This window comes from Dasypus novemcinctus, chromosome 4 (assembly GCF_030445035.2).
Source record: "Dasypus novemcinctus isolate mDasNov1 chromosome 4, mDasNov1.1.hap2, whole genome shotgun sequence".
Taxonomy (NCBI): domain Eukaryota; kingdom Metazoa; phylum Chordata; class Mammalia; order Cingulata; family Dasypodidae; genus Dasypus; species Dasypus novemcinctus.
Window position 1 is genome coordinate 10807852 of NC_080676.1, and position 16434 is coordinate 10824285.

The 16434-nt window shown below is 37.1% G+C and overlaps 1 protein-coding gene and 1 pseudogene across 6 annotated transcripts in view; one reads left to right on the top strand and one right to left on the bottom strand.

Moving 5' to 3' along the window:
• XRN1 (5'-3' exoribonuclease 1) overlaps window positions 1-16434 on the bottom strand; it is a 132523-nt gene that overhangs the window by 6485 nt on the left and 109604 nt on the right. For 4 of the 6 annotated variants that reach the window (XM_058295101.2, XM_071214556.1, XM_071214555.1 and 1 more), the window contains 4 exons: window positions 9503-9662; window positions 4063-4244; window positions 2306-2419; window positions 2117-2210 (listed from right to left, as the gene is read on the bottom strand). In XM_058295101.2, the coding sequence (XP_058151084.1) occupies window positions 2117-2210; window positions 2306-2419; window positions 4063-4244; window positions 9503-9662 (550 nt within the window). The remainder of the gene's footprint in view (window positions 1-2116; window positions 2211-2305; window positions 2420-4062; window positions 4245-9502; window positions 9663-16434) is intronic. The other 2 variants (XM_058295102.2, XM_071214554.1) reach the window with 1 other exon arrangement.
• Window positions 5880-7339, top strand: LOC139438858 (E3 ubiquitin-protein ligase MSL2-like; annotated as a pseudogene).

The window sequence follows — 16434 nt, forward strand, 5'->3', positions numbered from 1 at the left end:
CCATGTGGTAGGCGGACGCCCTAACCACTGGGCCAAGTCCGCATCCTAGATTCATTTTTGAAAGTGAAGCAGTCACATTAGATTTTGCTAGTTGTGGTGAACTTACTATCTTGAACTATATGAAAATATCAGATTCATTATGATATAAAAATTTAATGGCAAACGTTGTTAGTCCAAGGGGTGCCAGCGTAGCACAGTATGGGCTTTAAAACCAAAGAGACTAGGATTTTCGAACAATAGTTCTGCTACTTGTAATTACCTTTTGCTGAAGCTATACAACCCAGTAGCTTCTTAAGAAAGGGTTCATGAGAGGTAAACTTGCATGTTTATAAATGCTACCCTTTCACTAGATTCAGAATTCGGCCAGAGAGAGAAATATAAGATAAAAATAATCATTCAGGATTTTGAGGCATTGAATGCTCAGCTGCTTTCTAGCTTCTAGATACTATTAAACAGTGAATGCCATTCTGATTCTTGATCTTTTATATTCTTTTTTTTCCTCTTCTTTGGAGCTCTTAGGACCACTGGTATTCTCAATTTCAAGGCAGTCTGGGTCTCTTTATTTATTATGAGAAGCATTTGGTGGGTCCTTTAAATTTAGAAAGAAAGAGTGTTCTTCAGTTCTAGGAAGTTTTCTTATATAATTTCTTTGGTATTTTCATCCCTTCCATTATCTCTTGTCTCTTTTTCTGGAACTCCCACACATGGGTGTGGGACCTCTGCATTACTCCTCTAAATATCTCTTCTTACTTATTTTCCAGTTTTTACCTTGTTCCTCATCCTAAGATTTCCTTGGCTTTGCTAGGGCTTTATGTATTGAATTTTTAAATTCTGACTCAACAATTCTAATTATTGGTATTATTATTTTTTCATAAAATATTGTTCTTATTTTTGGTTGTGATACTGTTTTATTTAACTGAGGATATTAATGACAGCTTTCTTTGAAGTTTTCTTATTTCCTACATTTATCTCTGTTTCCAGGTCCCTTTTTATCTCTCATTTTGGGTTCTTTCACTTCACAGAATTTCTTTAAGTATCTAGAGATCTCTCACAATTTAGTACCTGTTTACATTAAAGAGTAAGTCACTAAAACTGCGACCAGAAGCAGTATATATATGGAGAGGGAACAAGTCTAGGTGACTTGAGGTTTTCCATCTAGGATGACTGGGTAGCAAGCCAGCCTTTTGGTTGGGACACCCTACAAAATCAGAACATCTTTTCTTTGGAGGTCAATGAATTTCTGAAAAGAACCATGACTCAATTTCCTTTCTGGAGGTAGGGTTATGGCTGGCTACAATCTGGAAATAGGACGGGGAAAGGAAACTTTACCTAAATATTGTTTTTCAGCCTTTAACCAAATTCTCTACTATATGCTGTCCAGAAGATATATGTCCAGTCTGTTAACTAAGGAGACAATTGCCTGGCTGAATACAGGAGGCACCTGGGATGGTCCCATCACTCTACATACACACTGTCAGTAAATCTTTCTCATTTTTGCCTTCCCTGACAGCTTCTGATAGCTTCAAGTTCTGAGAGGTTTCTACTTTTATAATCCTTTATTATTATGTTTAATGGAGATTGGGCAAGGAGAAGAGATAACTGCTTAATGTAAATTAACTTTATTTAATTAGCATTATTAACTAACCTTTCAAATATATGTAATGAAAACTACATACACAAAGCTCCTGGAATAATATCTGGCATAGATTAGATACCAATAAACTGTAACCCCTAAGGATAATACTCAGAAAAATAATTTTAAATGAAAAAAAAAAAGTCATTGCTTGAAAACAATAATGACTAAGAGATGGAGAAGTCACTGCTATCAGGAAAAAGACTGCATAATAAAAAATGTTTAAATTAACAACACTTAGAATTATAAAATGTTAACTTAAACTGGCAACAAAGAACCACCCTACTCTATCCATGCTAGTGACTGTAAGAGGGGAACGGTGTTTTTAGATGAATCTGCAGGACCTGGCTTTAGGTTACTTCTCATAATTCCTTCCCAAATTCCTAGACATTTGTATGATTTTTTTGGTTGCCTCTAAATGACGCTTCTAAAAATAAGAACCTTCTAAAAATGACAAATATTTAAAAAAACAAAATATCTTACCCGTTGGTTGGGGAAATACTGGAGGAATGGTTCCAGGTGGTACAGCAGGAGGATAATTTGGAAATACTGGTGGAGACAAAGGGCCTAAGGAGCTCTATGAAAGTATTTAAAAGTTATAAGACAATGCAATAAAAGTACTCTATATAGAATAATAAAAAATTTAATAGAGAAGTCATGGGCAGTTCTTACCAATTGCTGTAAAGCAAAAAATGCAGCTTTCTCCTTAGCTTCATTTTCAGAGTGGCACTGTGGCCCACGTACTAGTAAGCCATTAGATAATTTTACCTGGCAAACTGTCATTGTCTACGAAAGAGAATATGAATGGTTATGAAATTATCTCTCTAGGAAGTTAACTCCATAAACCCCCATCCCACCCCAAACCTAGTTTAAACAAGAAAATAATTTCATTTGACATTCTTTAAGAAAGAATTCATGAATTCAAACCAGGACTATCATTTTAAGTTTGGGTTTACCTTGCAAAAATTTCAGAACTGTTGCCTTATCTTTCATTATTTACAAAATAAAATGCTCCTAAACTGGCAGAAGGGTCAAGCATCCAAAATGAGAGCGAGCGAAATTTTTTCTTTACACCAAAGATTTGAAAATTGTGGCCTGCTGTCTGCTTTTATAAATAAGGTTTTTTGGAACACAGTAATGCCCATTCTTTTACATACTGTCTGTGACCTGCAAATCCTAAAATTTTTACTATCTGGTCCTTTATAGAAAAAGTTTGCATGATCCCTGCTTTATAATACACCCTTGCTTTACACAATTAGCAGATATTTTGTTAATATGAATGAATTTCCAAAATCTAAAATAGCAGAGGTTCTGATATTTTTTCACATTTAAATTGCAACTCTTTTATATTAGAGTTTCTCTTTTCATGAAAAGTTTTTTTTCTTTATTTTACTTTTCCCAAAGATGGCATCTCTTTGTGATTTTTGGTTCAATCTGCCTTCAATTTTAGATGAGAATGCGTGAAGAACGTGGATGTAAAACTAACAAAACAAACTTGTGTTTAGCCAGTGGTACTCAGAGTGCAGTACTGGGACTCCTGGGGGTCCCTGAGATCATTTTAGGGGTTCTTCAGGTCAAAGCTATTTTCAAAATAATATTTAGACCTTATTTGACTTAATAAATCTCATTTTTTCACAAGGGTACAGACTACAAAAACTTCACTGATAAAAGTTTCATATTCCAGATTGCAACTAACTTTTAAGAAAATACTGCTTTTCAAGTTCTCATGTAGTATCAGAGAGTATCCACAATTATCTGAAAAGGCTATTAAAATGTTCCTCTATTTTCCTACTATCTTGTGGAGCAAGATTTTTTTCATATATTTCAACTAAAAATAACATATAAGAGATTGAATACAGAGGCAGATATAAGAATTTGGAAAAGATTTGCAAAAATGTAGAGCAATGCCACTCTTCTCACTAAAAATTTAAAAAATTTCTCAGTATTAATTTCTAATATGGTAAATATGGATAGATATAAACGACATAAACAAAAGTTCTTTGGGATTGGGGGTGGGGGGTGGAGAAAACAGTGGGGTGACAGCATTCTTTTTTTTGTCTTTATTTTTTTAATATTACATTAAAATAAAATTTTAAGCATTAAAATAATATGAGTTCCCCATATACCCCCCACCCCCCTCACCCCACTCTTCCCCCATAACAACAATCTCCTCCGGTGATAGCATTCTGAGACCGAAAGTTTCAGAACTCTGAGGAGTCTATGCCAGGGATACTGCTGCCAGGGTCTTATCCATAAGCCTCCAAGGGCTTTGATTATGTATAAATGGACAAGCCAAGTGAGAGACTAAATCTATGTTGCTCATAAAGTAAAAATAAGCCCAATATATTTTTTTTAGTCAAAGATTTTTAGTCAATTTATTTATGTTGAGTGTTAAAGGACATATGTAAATGGAATAGTATATAACATACCTGTGGTGTCCTGAGAAAGGAGAAATCTGGTTGTGGCATACCAACAAGGGAACAAATTCGAGAAAGTTCAGTTACTGGTGTGGACACAGGAGGGATCTGACTAGGAAGAGGCCAACACACATTGTCCATAGAATGAATACTATGATATTCATTAGCACTGTGAGGCTTATTCATGTAAGATGCTACCAAGAGAGAGAAAAGGACATATCTATATTAATAAAATGACATCTTGAAGGTATGAAATTATTGCAAGGTTTTGTAGAAGAACAAGCAGGAAATTGTTAAAAGGTGAAAAAGTGAATCTTCCCTAAAACGGAGAAATGAAACTCTTCGGTATTGCCTAAAATCACTAAGACCTCAATAAAGATTTTTAGATTATCAAAAACTAACATTTTGAGTGACTAATAACTATATGGCTCTGTTACATGTAAAATTGGAACAAGCAAATAGCTTAACTGAGTTGGTTTACAACTAATTCTTATTTTTTGAGGCTTTGGTTTCAGGCTTATTCTCACAGTCACATCTTACATTCTGAGATATATGGATGTTTGTTTTTTTTATTGCTCCAAAATGATGCTTCTTAAAGTTTTTCTGAAAGTATTTTAAGTATTTTTATATGGAAGGTGATTTTTAAAACTCTGAAAGTTCACATTCTTTATGATCAACAAACTCACTAATTGAACAAAAATCCACCTCAGTGAAAAACTAATCTAAAATTTTAACTATTCTAGATTTAAAGAGAGCTTAAGTAGCTTGCCCAAGGTTAGAATAAGTTACCTCTGTGATATGGGCTGGATTTTGGGTTCTTGACTCTAAGATCCATGAGCTTTCTAAAGCTATATTGAAATAAAAGTAAAAATTATTTGTGTTTGACAGTTGAACCATCTATATCCAATTATGTTTTAAAATCTTATTTTGCTTTGTGTTAGGAGCAACTCTGTCATATGATAAATAAGTAGTTTTCTAAAAGTTATTGGAATATTAAATTTATCAATATTCACTGGAGTATAAATGGAGATAAGTTCTGATTTTGCTCTGGATTTTTATCCTTAATAATCTCAGATCTACTTATTTTAAAATATTTTTCACTTCTTTGAGAAACTTCTATATTCATCCAATATTGCATTAGCCATTTTTCTGGGAAAGGCTCTTGCAGATATTTTCATAGACAAAATACTAAAGTAGGGAGTGTAAAGAGTAGATACAATTAAAGCTGTTTACTGAATTCCAGCCATGTAGCAGATGCTATGCTATAGCGTCACAGATTTTAGGTAATTACTTACTTTTCAATGTCTGCCTTCACAAATTATTTTTAATTGATTTTTATAGTTTCATCTATTTTTATGCTGGTAAATTATTTAAACATAATATGAATATTAATTATTGGCACCTACTATTTGTAAAACAGAATGTAATTGATTTATGCATGATATTTACTTATTAAAACAGTCATTTGCAATGTTATTTTCATTTTACCAACAAGAAAAATGAATTTCTGAAAAGCTAAATACATATATAACTGAGCCATTTTTAAATCATGGAGAAAATAGAATGTGAAAACCCTACAAGGTTTAGGTATCTAAAAAATGATTAACTGTAATAGCACAATTTAAGCAATTACTAGAAGACATTTAGAGATTATGGGTCTATTGATTAGTGTTATAATTTTACAAGTATAAAAATTCTCTTTAAAAACTGAAAGGTTTACCTTTTAAAAGCACATGGTAAAAAGAACCAAATGAGAGTCCCTCTTGTGCTGTGTATGCAGACATTTGCTACAAGATCCTATTGCACCTACCAACTCTACCTGCCAAAACTATGTCTGCAAAACTTGTAAAGGCAAGAAGATGATGAAACCTTCATGTAGCTGGTGCAAAGACTATGAGCAGTTTGAGGAAAACAAACAGTTAAGCATCCTAGTGAATTGCTACAAAAAAACTATGTGAATTATAACACAGACTACATTGGCACAGGATGTAATAGAAGCAGTCTACTGTTCTGACATTTTGGCTTTGCTTAATGATGGATCATTGTTTTGTGAGGAGACAGAAAAGCCCTCAGATTCATCCTTTACTCTGTGTTTGACACATTCCCCCTTACCTTCAACCTCAGAAGCTAGAGTGACCCTCAAGCTAGTTTATCTCCAACACCTGAAAGAACCCTCAGCATTGCTATTGGCAGTTCTGTTATCAATGGTTTGCCTACTTATAATGGGCTTTAAATAGATTTGATATAAATATTCCTCCATCGGAACATTAAAATATGATTAATGTATGTAACACTGTTGACATTAAAACTGAAGATCTGTCTGACAGCCTGCCACCTGTTTGTGACACGGTAGCTACTGACTTATGCTCCACAGGCACTGATATCTGCAGTTTCAGTGAAGATATAAAACCTGGCGACTCACTATTACCGAGTGTTGAGGAAGTACTCTGAAGCTTAGAAACTTTCAAATACAGAGGTTTGTTGTCCTAATTTGCAGCCTAATTTGGAAGTCACTGTATCCAATGGACCTTTCCTGCAGCTATCTTCCCAGTCTCCTAGCCATAACGTTTTCATGTCCACCAGTCCTGCACTTCATGGGTTATCATGTACAGCAGCAACTCCAAAGACAGCAAAATTGAACAGAAAACGACCTAGATCGGAAAGCGACAGTGAAAGTTCAGCCACTTGCAATTCTACCATTATCCGAGACCCAATATTGGGAGCATCTGCTCCTGTGACAGTGAAACAGGAGAGCAAAAATCTCTCTTCAACCTATAGCAACTGTTCCAAATGGAGGCACCATGCCCCAAATCAGTAAAACTATACTTTTATCAACTAAAAGCATGAAGAAGTCTCATGAACATGGATGCAAGAAATCTCACTCTAAAACTAAGCCAGGTATTCTAAAAAAAGACAAAGCAGTAAAGGAAAAGATTCCTAGTTATCATTTTATGCCAGGAAGTCCTACCAAGACTGTGTACAAAAAGCCCCAGGAAAAGAAGGGTATAAATGTGGGCGTGCTACTCCAAATCCAAGTGTTCTTACATGCCGTGGCCAACGCTGCCCTTGTTACTCCAACCACAAAGCCTGCTTAGATTGTATATGTCATGGCTGCCAAAACTCCTATATGGCCAATGGGGAGAAAAAGCTGGGGGCACTTGCTGTGCCAGAAAAGGCCTTGGGCACCAGGGTAATTAATGTCACAGGGTCCCCAGTAACGACGTTTCTACCTGCCAGTACACATGATAAAAGTTTGGATGAAGCTACAGACAAGAAATTCGACTGTTAAATCAGTGGGTCTTTAAACCAACTTCTGGTAGGGAAATAGCTAGTTTTATGGCGGCTATGGTTCTGTTGGTTTAATTAGCTGGAGTTCCTGCATATAGATCATTGTATCAAGTGGTTTCATTGCTAAGTTTGCAGATAAGAGAGGAGTAACCCTACAACTATATGTCTTTATTTATTTATTTTTAAGATTTTATTTATTTTATTTATTTCTCTCCCCTCTCCCCCCGGCCCCAGTTGTCTGCTCTCTGTGTCCATTTGCTGTGTGTTCTTCTGTGTTTGTTTCTATTCTTGTCAGTGGCCCGGGAATCTGTGTCTCTTTTTGTTGTGTCATCTTGCTGCATCAGCTCTCCGTGTGTGCAGCGCCACTCCTGGGCAGGCTGGACTTTCGCGCTGGGCGGCTCTCCTTACGGGGCACACTCCTTGCACATGGGGCTCCCCTACACAGGAGACACCTCTGCGTGGCACGGCACTCCTTGCACACATCAGCGCTGCGCGTGGGCCAGCTCCACACGGGTCAAGGAGGCCCTGGGTTTGAACCGTGGACCTCCCATGTGGTGGGTGGATGCCATATCCGTGGAGTCAAATCAGAACCTCATAGTTTGAGAACAAATGCTGATGCAACTGATTTATACAAAATAACATTGACCTCATTGTTTATGGTCATGCTTTGTGCATAATCAAAGTTTATGATTAATGTAAGGAAGTGGTATCTAGTCAGTTTATAAGGATTGTGCTAAAATTATTTGTGGAAAAGTAGCCATTAGTTTGTTCAGCAGATTCAGTGCTGCCTTCGGATACCATTAATATTTCTCCTGTTGAAAAGCTAAAGTGTCCAGCTCAACCTTTGTGCTGATGTCATGCCATTTCTGATCATGAAAATTGGCTACGTGGTGTACGTAGCAGTTCTTAAATCAGCAATATTATGAAAGAAAATTTGCCCCTCATTAGAATGCTTAAGAAATCTGTCTTTAAAAATTGAACAAACTGAAACTCTGTCAGACTGTAGACATTTAGCTGTTTATGCTACAAAACTCTTCTGAGTTGAGCAACCCCCCCCCAACCCGTTTTTATAAAGTCTGGTTCATTTCTAGGAAAAAATTCTAAATCCTTCCTCCACTTTGAGCAATGTTCTACTGGATAAATGAAGTGGAGAAGAGCAGTTTTATTCCAATGGTAGTTGAATTTAGACTGGAGTACATATTTTATTTAGAAATTGGGATGTACTTAAAATAATATTAAAATATCCCAAAACTTACTCAGATTCATGCACATACATTTTATTTATTGCCATTGGCGACTATGATTTTTGTTTCCTCTAATAGTTTACTGCCACAGACTATATTTTGGATATGCTCCTATTTTTCAGGGTTCTATTAATTTTGAAAGCTTCTTTTTAGAAGCCTAAAAAATGTGTGTTTATGAATCCTGTGCATTTAGGTAGGTTTGAAACTTAGGATTTTCTTGAGAATGCTCTGTTGCATGTAAAGCACAAACTACGTTTCAGTTTAAATGCAATTCTTCCCTTTTTAACTTTTATGGAGAAGACAAGGAAGTCACAAACATTTTGTTGAAGGGAAATCTAGCCAGTTGCTTCAAAGAACACAGCCCAAATAAAAGAAGGACTGACTAGGTTGTAAAGAGATGAACTTATGATTTAAAAGAAGAGCTAATGCTTTGACAGTGCTTACTTAAAGAAATATACTGCTGGAAATTTTCGAATTTCTACTCCATTCACCACCCTAGTGAGCTCTGACATATGTTGAACTTAAATTTTGATTTGGTACACAGCATGCTCAATGATGGTTACTCACCTAGTACAAGAAATGGAGAAGAAACCTTTGGACACAGAGCAGATGACACCTCCTTCTGTTCTGTAATGTATCCTGGTGTCATTTTCTGTGAATGTGGTCAGGTAGAGTTGTTTTTGTTATTGTTGGGCTTTTTTTCATTTTTTTTCCCTCTTTTTGGTGTGGTGGGGGTGGGGTAAAGCCATAGGAAGAAAAATGTGATGTGTCTAGTATGCACTTTATTTTTGTTTTGCAAGAAGAGTTGAACTATTTTTGATAATAAGAGTAAATGGTGGAAAATGCTAAAAAAAAAAAAGACCCAAATGATCTGAATTTCTGAAATGAAATTGGTTATTAATAATACTTATTTTACTTACTTAATTTCTTACTTTGTTTAGGCTGGGGGGAAGGTCCATATTCACCTCTTCTATTAGAAGAAACAGTGACTTCATTAACAAACTTTTTCATTTCATTCTTATGGTCTGCAGGGTCGCAGCCATCAATTTTCAGAATTTCTTTTAGCATCCGAGTTCCCTTCTTTTATGAAAATGATTGGAGTGGAGATGGTAGAGGGGGAAAAAAAAAGTTAACATTAGATTTATAGCACTTATAGAATTTTTTTTTTTTAAACAATAATTTCCTTTTTTTTTTTTTATAATAGAGAAGTTGGGAGCTTACAAAACATATTATGCAGAATTCCCATACCTCACCCTTCCATGTTAACATCTTACATTGTTGTGGAACATTTGTTACAGATTATAAAAGAACATGATCAGAGAAGTGGATGTGACTCAACAGAAAGAGTGTTCACCTACCATATAGGAGGTCCAAGGGTTTGATACCCAGGGCCTGCTGGCTCATGTGGTGAGCTGGCCCGCATGCAGTGCTGCTGGGCATAAGGAGTGTTGGCCCACACAGGAATGCCCACGTGTAAGGGTGCCCCCTGTGCAAGGAGTGGCCCCTGCTCAAGGAGAGTCAAGCCACCCCACACGAAACTGCAGCCCGCCTAGGAGTGGTGCCACAGACATGGAGAGCTGATGCAGCAGATGATGCAACAGAAAGATTCACAGATCCCCAGTGCCGCCTGATGAAAATACAAGTGGACACAGAAGAACACACAGCTAATGGACACGGAGCAGACAAGGTGGGGAGGGGAATAAATAAATAAATCTTAAAAAAAAAAAAAAAAAGAGAGAACGTGATCAGACTATTATCACTAGAGTCCCTTGTTAAAAATCAATACACTGGGAAGCAGCTGTGCCTCAATCAGCTGGGCTCCCATCTACCATATGGGAGGCCCTGGGTTAGTATCCTGGAGCCTCCTTGTGAAGGCAGGCCCTGCACGCCATAGAGAGCCGCCCGGCCTGCAGGCGCAGCAGAGAGTTGAGTCAGCAAGGTGACACAACAAAAAAAGGAAGATGAGCAAAAACACAGAAGAGCGCGCAGTGAATGGACACAGACAGCAGACAGCAAGCAAGCCACAAGGGGGGAGGGGAAATTTTAAAAAGTCAATACACTAATACATTCAAATAGCGACAGGGAAATCAATAATGAAGAGGTGAAAAAAAAAAACCAAGTTTTCTGGTATAGAAAAATAATTTATCACTCTGCTTATTTTTTAAATATATTTTTTATGAGAGGTTGTAGGTTTACAGAAATATTATGCAGAAAATAGAGTTCCCATATATCCCCTCCCACATTATTAACACTTTGCATCAATGTGGGATTTTTGTTATACTGGATGAAGGAATATAATTATATAAATATATTACTGATAATCCGTAGTTTACATTAGGGCTCACTGTTTGTGATGTATAATCCTATGATTTTGTTTTTAAATTTTTTATTCTAGTGATATATATATAATCTAAAATTTCTCCTTTTAACCACATTCAAATATTAATTCAGTGGTGTAAATTACATTCACAAGGTTATGCAATCATTACCACCTTTCATTATCAAACTTTTTCATCACTCCAAACAGAAATTCTGAACCAATTATGCATTAACTTCCCATTCTTTACCCCCACTCGAGCCCCTAATAGTCTGTATTCTAGTTTCTGACTCGATGAGTTTGCATATTCTAATTATTTCATATCAATGAGATCATACAATGTTTGTCCTTTTGTGTTTGGTTAATTTCAGTCAACATGATGTCTTCAAGGGTCATCCGTGTTGTTGCATGTATCAGAATTTCATTTTTTTTTAACAGATGAATAATATTCCATAGTTTGTATATACCACATTTTCCTTATACATTCTTCAGTTGATGGACACTTGGATTGCTTCCATCTTTTGACAATTGTGAATAATGCTGCTATGAATACTGGGATGCAAATATCTGTTCCAAGTCCCTGCTTAAAATTCTTTTGGAATTGCCAGGTCATATGGTAATTTTATATTTAACTTTCTGAGGAGCTGCCAAACTGTTTTTCACAGTGCTGTACCATTTTACATTCCCACCAACAATGAAGGAATATTCCTATTTCTCCAATTTCTTCTCCAACACTTGTAGTTTTCCATTCTTTTAAGAGTAGACATCCTAGTCTATGTGAAATGGTTTCTCATTGTGGTTCTGATTTGCACTTCCCTAATGGCTAATGATTTTGAGCATCATTTTATGTGCTTTTTCATCATATGTACATCTTCTTTGGAGAAATGTCTTTTCAAGTGTTTTTTCTATTTTAAAATTGGGTTGTCTTATTTGAGTTGTAGAATTTCTTTAATCTGGATACTAAACTCTTATCAGATATGTGGTTTCCTAATATTTCTTCCCATCCTATAGATTATCTTTTTCCTTTCATGATAGAGTCTTTTGATGCATGAAAGTTCTTAATTTTGATGAGGTCCCATTTATCTATTTTTCTTTTGTTGTTCATGCTTTTAGTGTAAAATCTATGAAATCATTGCCTAATACAAGGTTCAGAAGATGTGTCCCTACTATTCCTTCAAGGAGTTTTATAGCTGGTTATGTATATAGGTCTTTGCTCCATTTTGAGTTAATTTTTGTATATAGTGTGAGGTAGGGTTCCACCTTCAGTCTTTTGCATATGGATATCCAGTTTTCCTAGCACCATTCTTTTCCAACTGAATGCACTTGGCACCCTTGTCAAAAGTCATTTGGTTATAGGTGTGAATGTCTACACCTGAATTCTCAATTTGATTCTTTGGTCTGTATGATGGTCCATGCTGTTTTAACCATTGTAGCCTAGTAAACATTTTAAGATTGGAAAGTGTGAGTCCTCCAACTTCATTTTTTCATAGTTTGGCTATTTGGGGTCCCTGTACTGGTTTGAAGCCATACATACCCCAGAAAAAACATGTTCTTAAATCTAATCCATTCCTGAGGGTATAAACCCATTGTAAGTAGGATCTTTTGATTAGGTTCCCTCACTTAGGGTGTCTCTCATCACCTCAATCAGATTGGGTCTGAATCCTATTACTGGAGTCTTTTATAAATGGAATGAATTCAGACATGAGAGAAAGAAAACCATGGAAGCAAGAAGCTGAAATCACTGAAACCTGGAAGAGAAGGGAGAGACCAGCAGATGTCACCATGTACCTCACCATGTGACAGAGGAGTCAAGGATTCCAGCAGCCAGTCCTTGGGAAGAAATCTTCACTTTGATGATGCCTTTTTTTGGACATTATTTCTGGTCTCAGAACTGTGAGCAAATAAATTCCCATTGTTTAAGCCAAACCATTTCACTGTATTTGCTTAAGCATCCCAGAAAACTGAAACAGTCCCTTACTGTTCTATATTTGATAATTGGCTTTTCTATTTTTACAAAGAAGGATGTTGGAATTTTGGGATTGGGAAGTGGACTGCATTGAATCTGTAAATTGCTTTGGGTAGAATTGATACCATAATAATATTTAGTCTTGCAATCCATGAACACAGATCATCCTTCTATTTATTTAGGTCCTCTTTCAGTTCTTTTGTTCTTTTAGCAATGCTTTATAGTTTTTTGTGTATGTGTCCTTTACATCCTTGCTTAGATTTATTCCTAGATATTTGAGTCTTTTAGTTACTATTGTGAATAGAAATTTTTTCTTGATTTCTTCTTTTGCTTGTGTATATAAACCATGCTGATCCTTATAACAGTTTCTGACTCAAAGTCTATTTTTTTTTTAAGATTTATTTTTATTTATTTATTTAATTCCCCTCCTCTGGTTGTCTGTTTTCTGTGTCTTTTTGCTGCGTCTTGTTTCTTTGTCCGCTTCTGTTGTCGTCAGCGGCACGGGAAGTGTGGGCAGCGTCATTCCTCGGCAGGCTGCTCCCTCCTGCGCGCTGGGTGGCTCTCCTTACGGGTGCACTCCTTGCGCGTGGGGCTCCCCTACGCGGGGGACACCCTTGCGTGGCACAGCACTCCTTGCGAGCATCAGCACTGCGCATGGGCCAGCTCCACACGGGTCAAGGAGGCCCGGGGCTTGAACCGCGGGCCTCCCATGTGGTAGACGGACGCCCTAACCACTGGGCCAAAGTCCGTTTCCCTCAAAGTCTATTTTATCTGATATTAGTATAGCAACTCCAACTCTCTTGTTTATTATTTGCATGGTATAGTTTTCCATCCTTTCACTTTCAGCCTGCTTATGTATTTGAGTTTAAAGTAGTAAACAGCATATAATTGGGTAATGCTTTTTATTCATTCTCCAAATCTGCCTTTTGGTTGGAAAGCTTAATCTACTTACATTTAAAATAACTACTGATAATGCACATTTTTCTTGCGCTATTTTGCTATTTAGTCTTTCTAAGTCTTATACCTTTTTTGTTCCTCAAGTCTTCCATTAAAGCCTACTTGTATATTTCTTTTGTTTTTTTTTTGTAGCATACCTGTTAGAGTTTGAATTTGTGAATCCCAGAAAAAGATTATGGTCTTGGACTAGCCCATTTCTGTGGGTGTGCGGCTCTTTGATTGCATTAAATTCAGTTAAGGGGCCTTTGGTCAGATTACTTGATAAGATCACTTTAGGTTTAGGGCTTTTGATTGAGCGAGGAGTGAGCCAGCTTGGGTCTCTGTCCTCTTACTGGATATGATATAAATATAGACACATACAGAGAAAAGAAGCTACCACTTTTTTACAATGCCATGAGAGAGAGGACTTGAAAATCACTAGCAGCCAAAGCTTAATCTCAAAGTCCCCAAGAGGATGGGCCCAGAGTGCAGCTCACAGCTGAGGAGATGAGTCATATGCCTGATAGCCCACCTCTGAACTGGGGAAGACAGAGGAACAGCCAAGACTGAGAGAGGAGGCCCAGAAAGAGAGAAGCCCTATGCCTGGTTGCCCACAGCTGAGCTTCAGAAGATGGTAGATTCTGGGGGGGAAGGCAGGGACCTTGGCAGAGACTGACCTCCATCTTTGCCATGTGGAAGGATACCAGGATCACAGTAGCTGACTTTGGTGAGAAAGCATCTGTGATGGTGCTTTGATTTGGACATTTTCAAGGTTTCAGAACTGTATGTTTTTACCCTAAAAAAAAAATCCTTATTATAAAGGCCAACATTTCTGGTACTGTGCATAGGCAGCCCTGCAGTAAGCTAAGACAGTACTATCAGCCCTGCAGCAAACTAAGACAGTACCATTCTGAGTTTCCTTTCATTTCTTTCTGTGTATGCTTTTCATATATTTTTTTTGTGGTGACCAAGGGGCTGAAACTTAACATCCTCAATCTGTACAACTACATTTGATTTGACACCAGTAGCATACACATGCACTGTTCCTATATACTTCTGTCCCATCTTTTTGTTGTACTTCTTACAAATTTTGTCTTTATACATTATATGCCCCAAGCCATTGAGTTATCATTACTTCGTATGCATTTGCATTTTAGAACCTGTAAGAAGTAAAAAATAGAGGTACATACCAAAAAAAAAAAAGCAAAAAAACAATAGACTAGGACGGGCATTCATAATTACCTATATGATGACCTTTACCAGAAGTTTTTATTTCTTTATGCTGCTTTGATCCTCTGTCTAGTGTCCATTCCTTTCAGTTTGAAGAACTCCCTTTAGTACTGCTTGTAGATCTAGTAGTGATGAATTTCCTCAGTTCTTGTTTTTCTGAGACTATCTTAATATCCCTCATTTTTTATATTCTTGGTTGGCAACAGTTTTCTTTCAGTACTTTAAATGTTTCGTCCCACTGCCTTTCTGCCTCCAAACTTCCTGATGAGATCCCAGCACTTACTTATTGAAACTCCCAAATACATAATGTTTCGATTCTTTTGCAGCTTTCAGATCTCTCTTCTTGTCCTTAGCATTTGAGAGTGTGAGTATTATTTCTCTAGGCATGGTTCTCTTCAAGTTTCTCCTGTTAGGGGTTCATTGTGCATTTCAAATATGCATATTTATGGCTTCTGTTAAATTTGGGAAGTTTTATGCCATTATTTCTTTGAATATTCCTTCTGATCCTTTCTTCTCAGACACTTGCATAATGCACATACTGGTATATCTGATGGTATCCCACATGGCTCTTAGGCTCTGTTTATATTTTACAATTCTTTTTTCTTTCTGCTCCTTAGTCAAATCATTTCAATTATCTTGTCTTGGGGTTCAAGGATTCTTCTTCTGCCAGTTTGGAAATGCTGTTGTAATACTCTAGGGAATTTTTTATTTCAGTTACTGAGGCCTTTGACTTTAGTATTTACATTTGGGTTTCTTTTTCTGTATCTGCTTGTCTCCCTTTGTTGCCTAATCTTGCTGTGCCAGCTCTCTGCCACGCACGGGCTCTTAGCTTTCCACGGTGCGCCGGCCAGCTTGACTTCACAAGGAGGCCCTGGGACGTGAATCCAGGGTCTCCCATATGGTAGACGGGAACCCAACTTATTAAGCCACAGCCACTTCCCTCACTGTGCATTTTTATATTTTAAAGTGTTAACTTTTGGTTTTAGTTCCTGAGCTGTCTGTTCTTAAGTTTGTATCAATTAGTGATCTGACAGATTTCCTTGAGTGCTAGGAGCTAACAAAAATAAACAAACCAATGCTTAAAATATCTTTCACATTCTTTGCAAATTGGCTCTGTTTTGGCTGGTGCTCTTCTTCAACCCTCCTATCAAGATCAGTCTGAAGTGAAGATGAAATGCAGGGTCTTCTTTGTCTTGTCTTTTCTTTTTAAAATTTATCCCCTTCCACCCCTCCCCCCATCCCAAGATGGTTCCCTTGACTGTCTGCTCATTGCACATTGTGTCTGCTCGTCTTCTTTAGGAGGTACCGGGAACCAAAGCCAGGACCTCCTGTGGGTGCCCAACTGCTTAAGCCACATCTGCTCCCCTCTCTTCTCTGCCTGTGCCTTGCCCGAGGCTTACGTT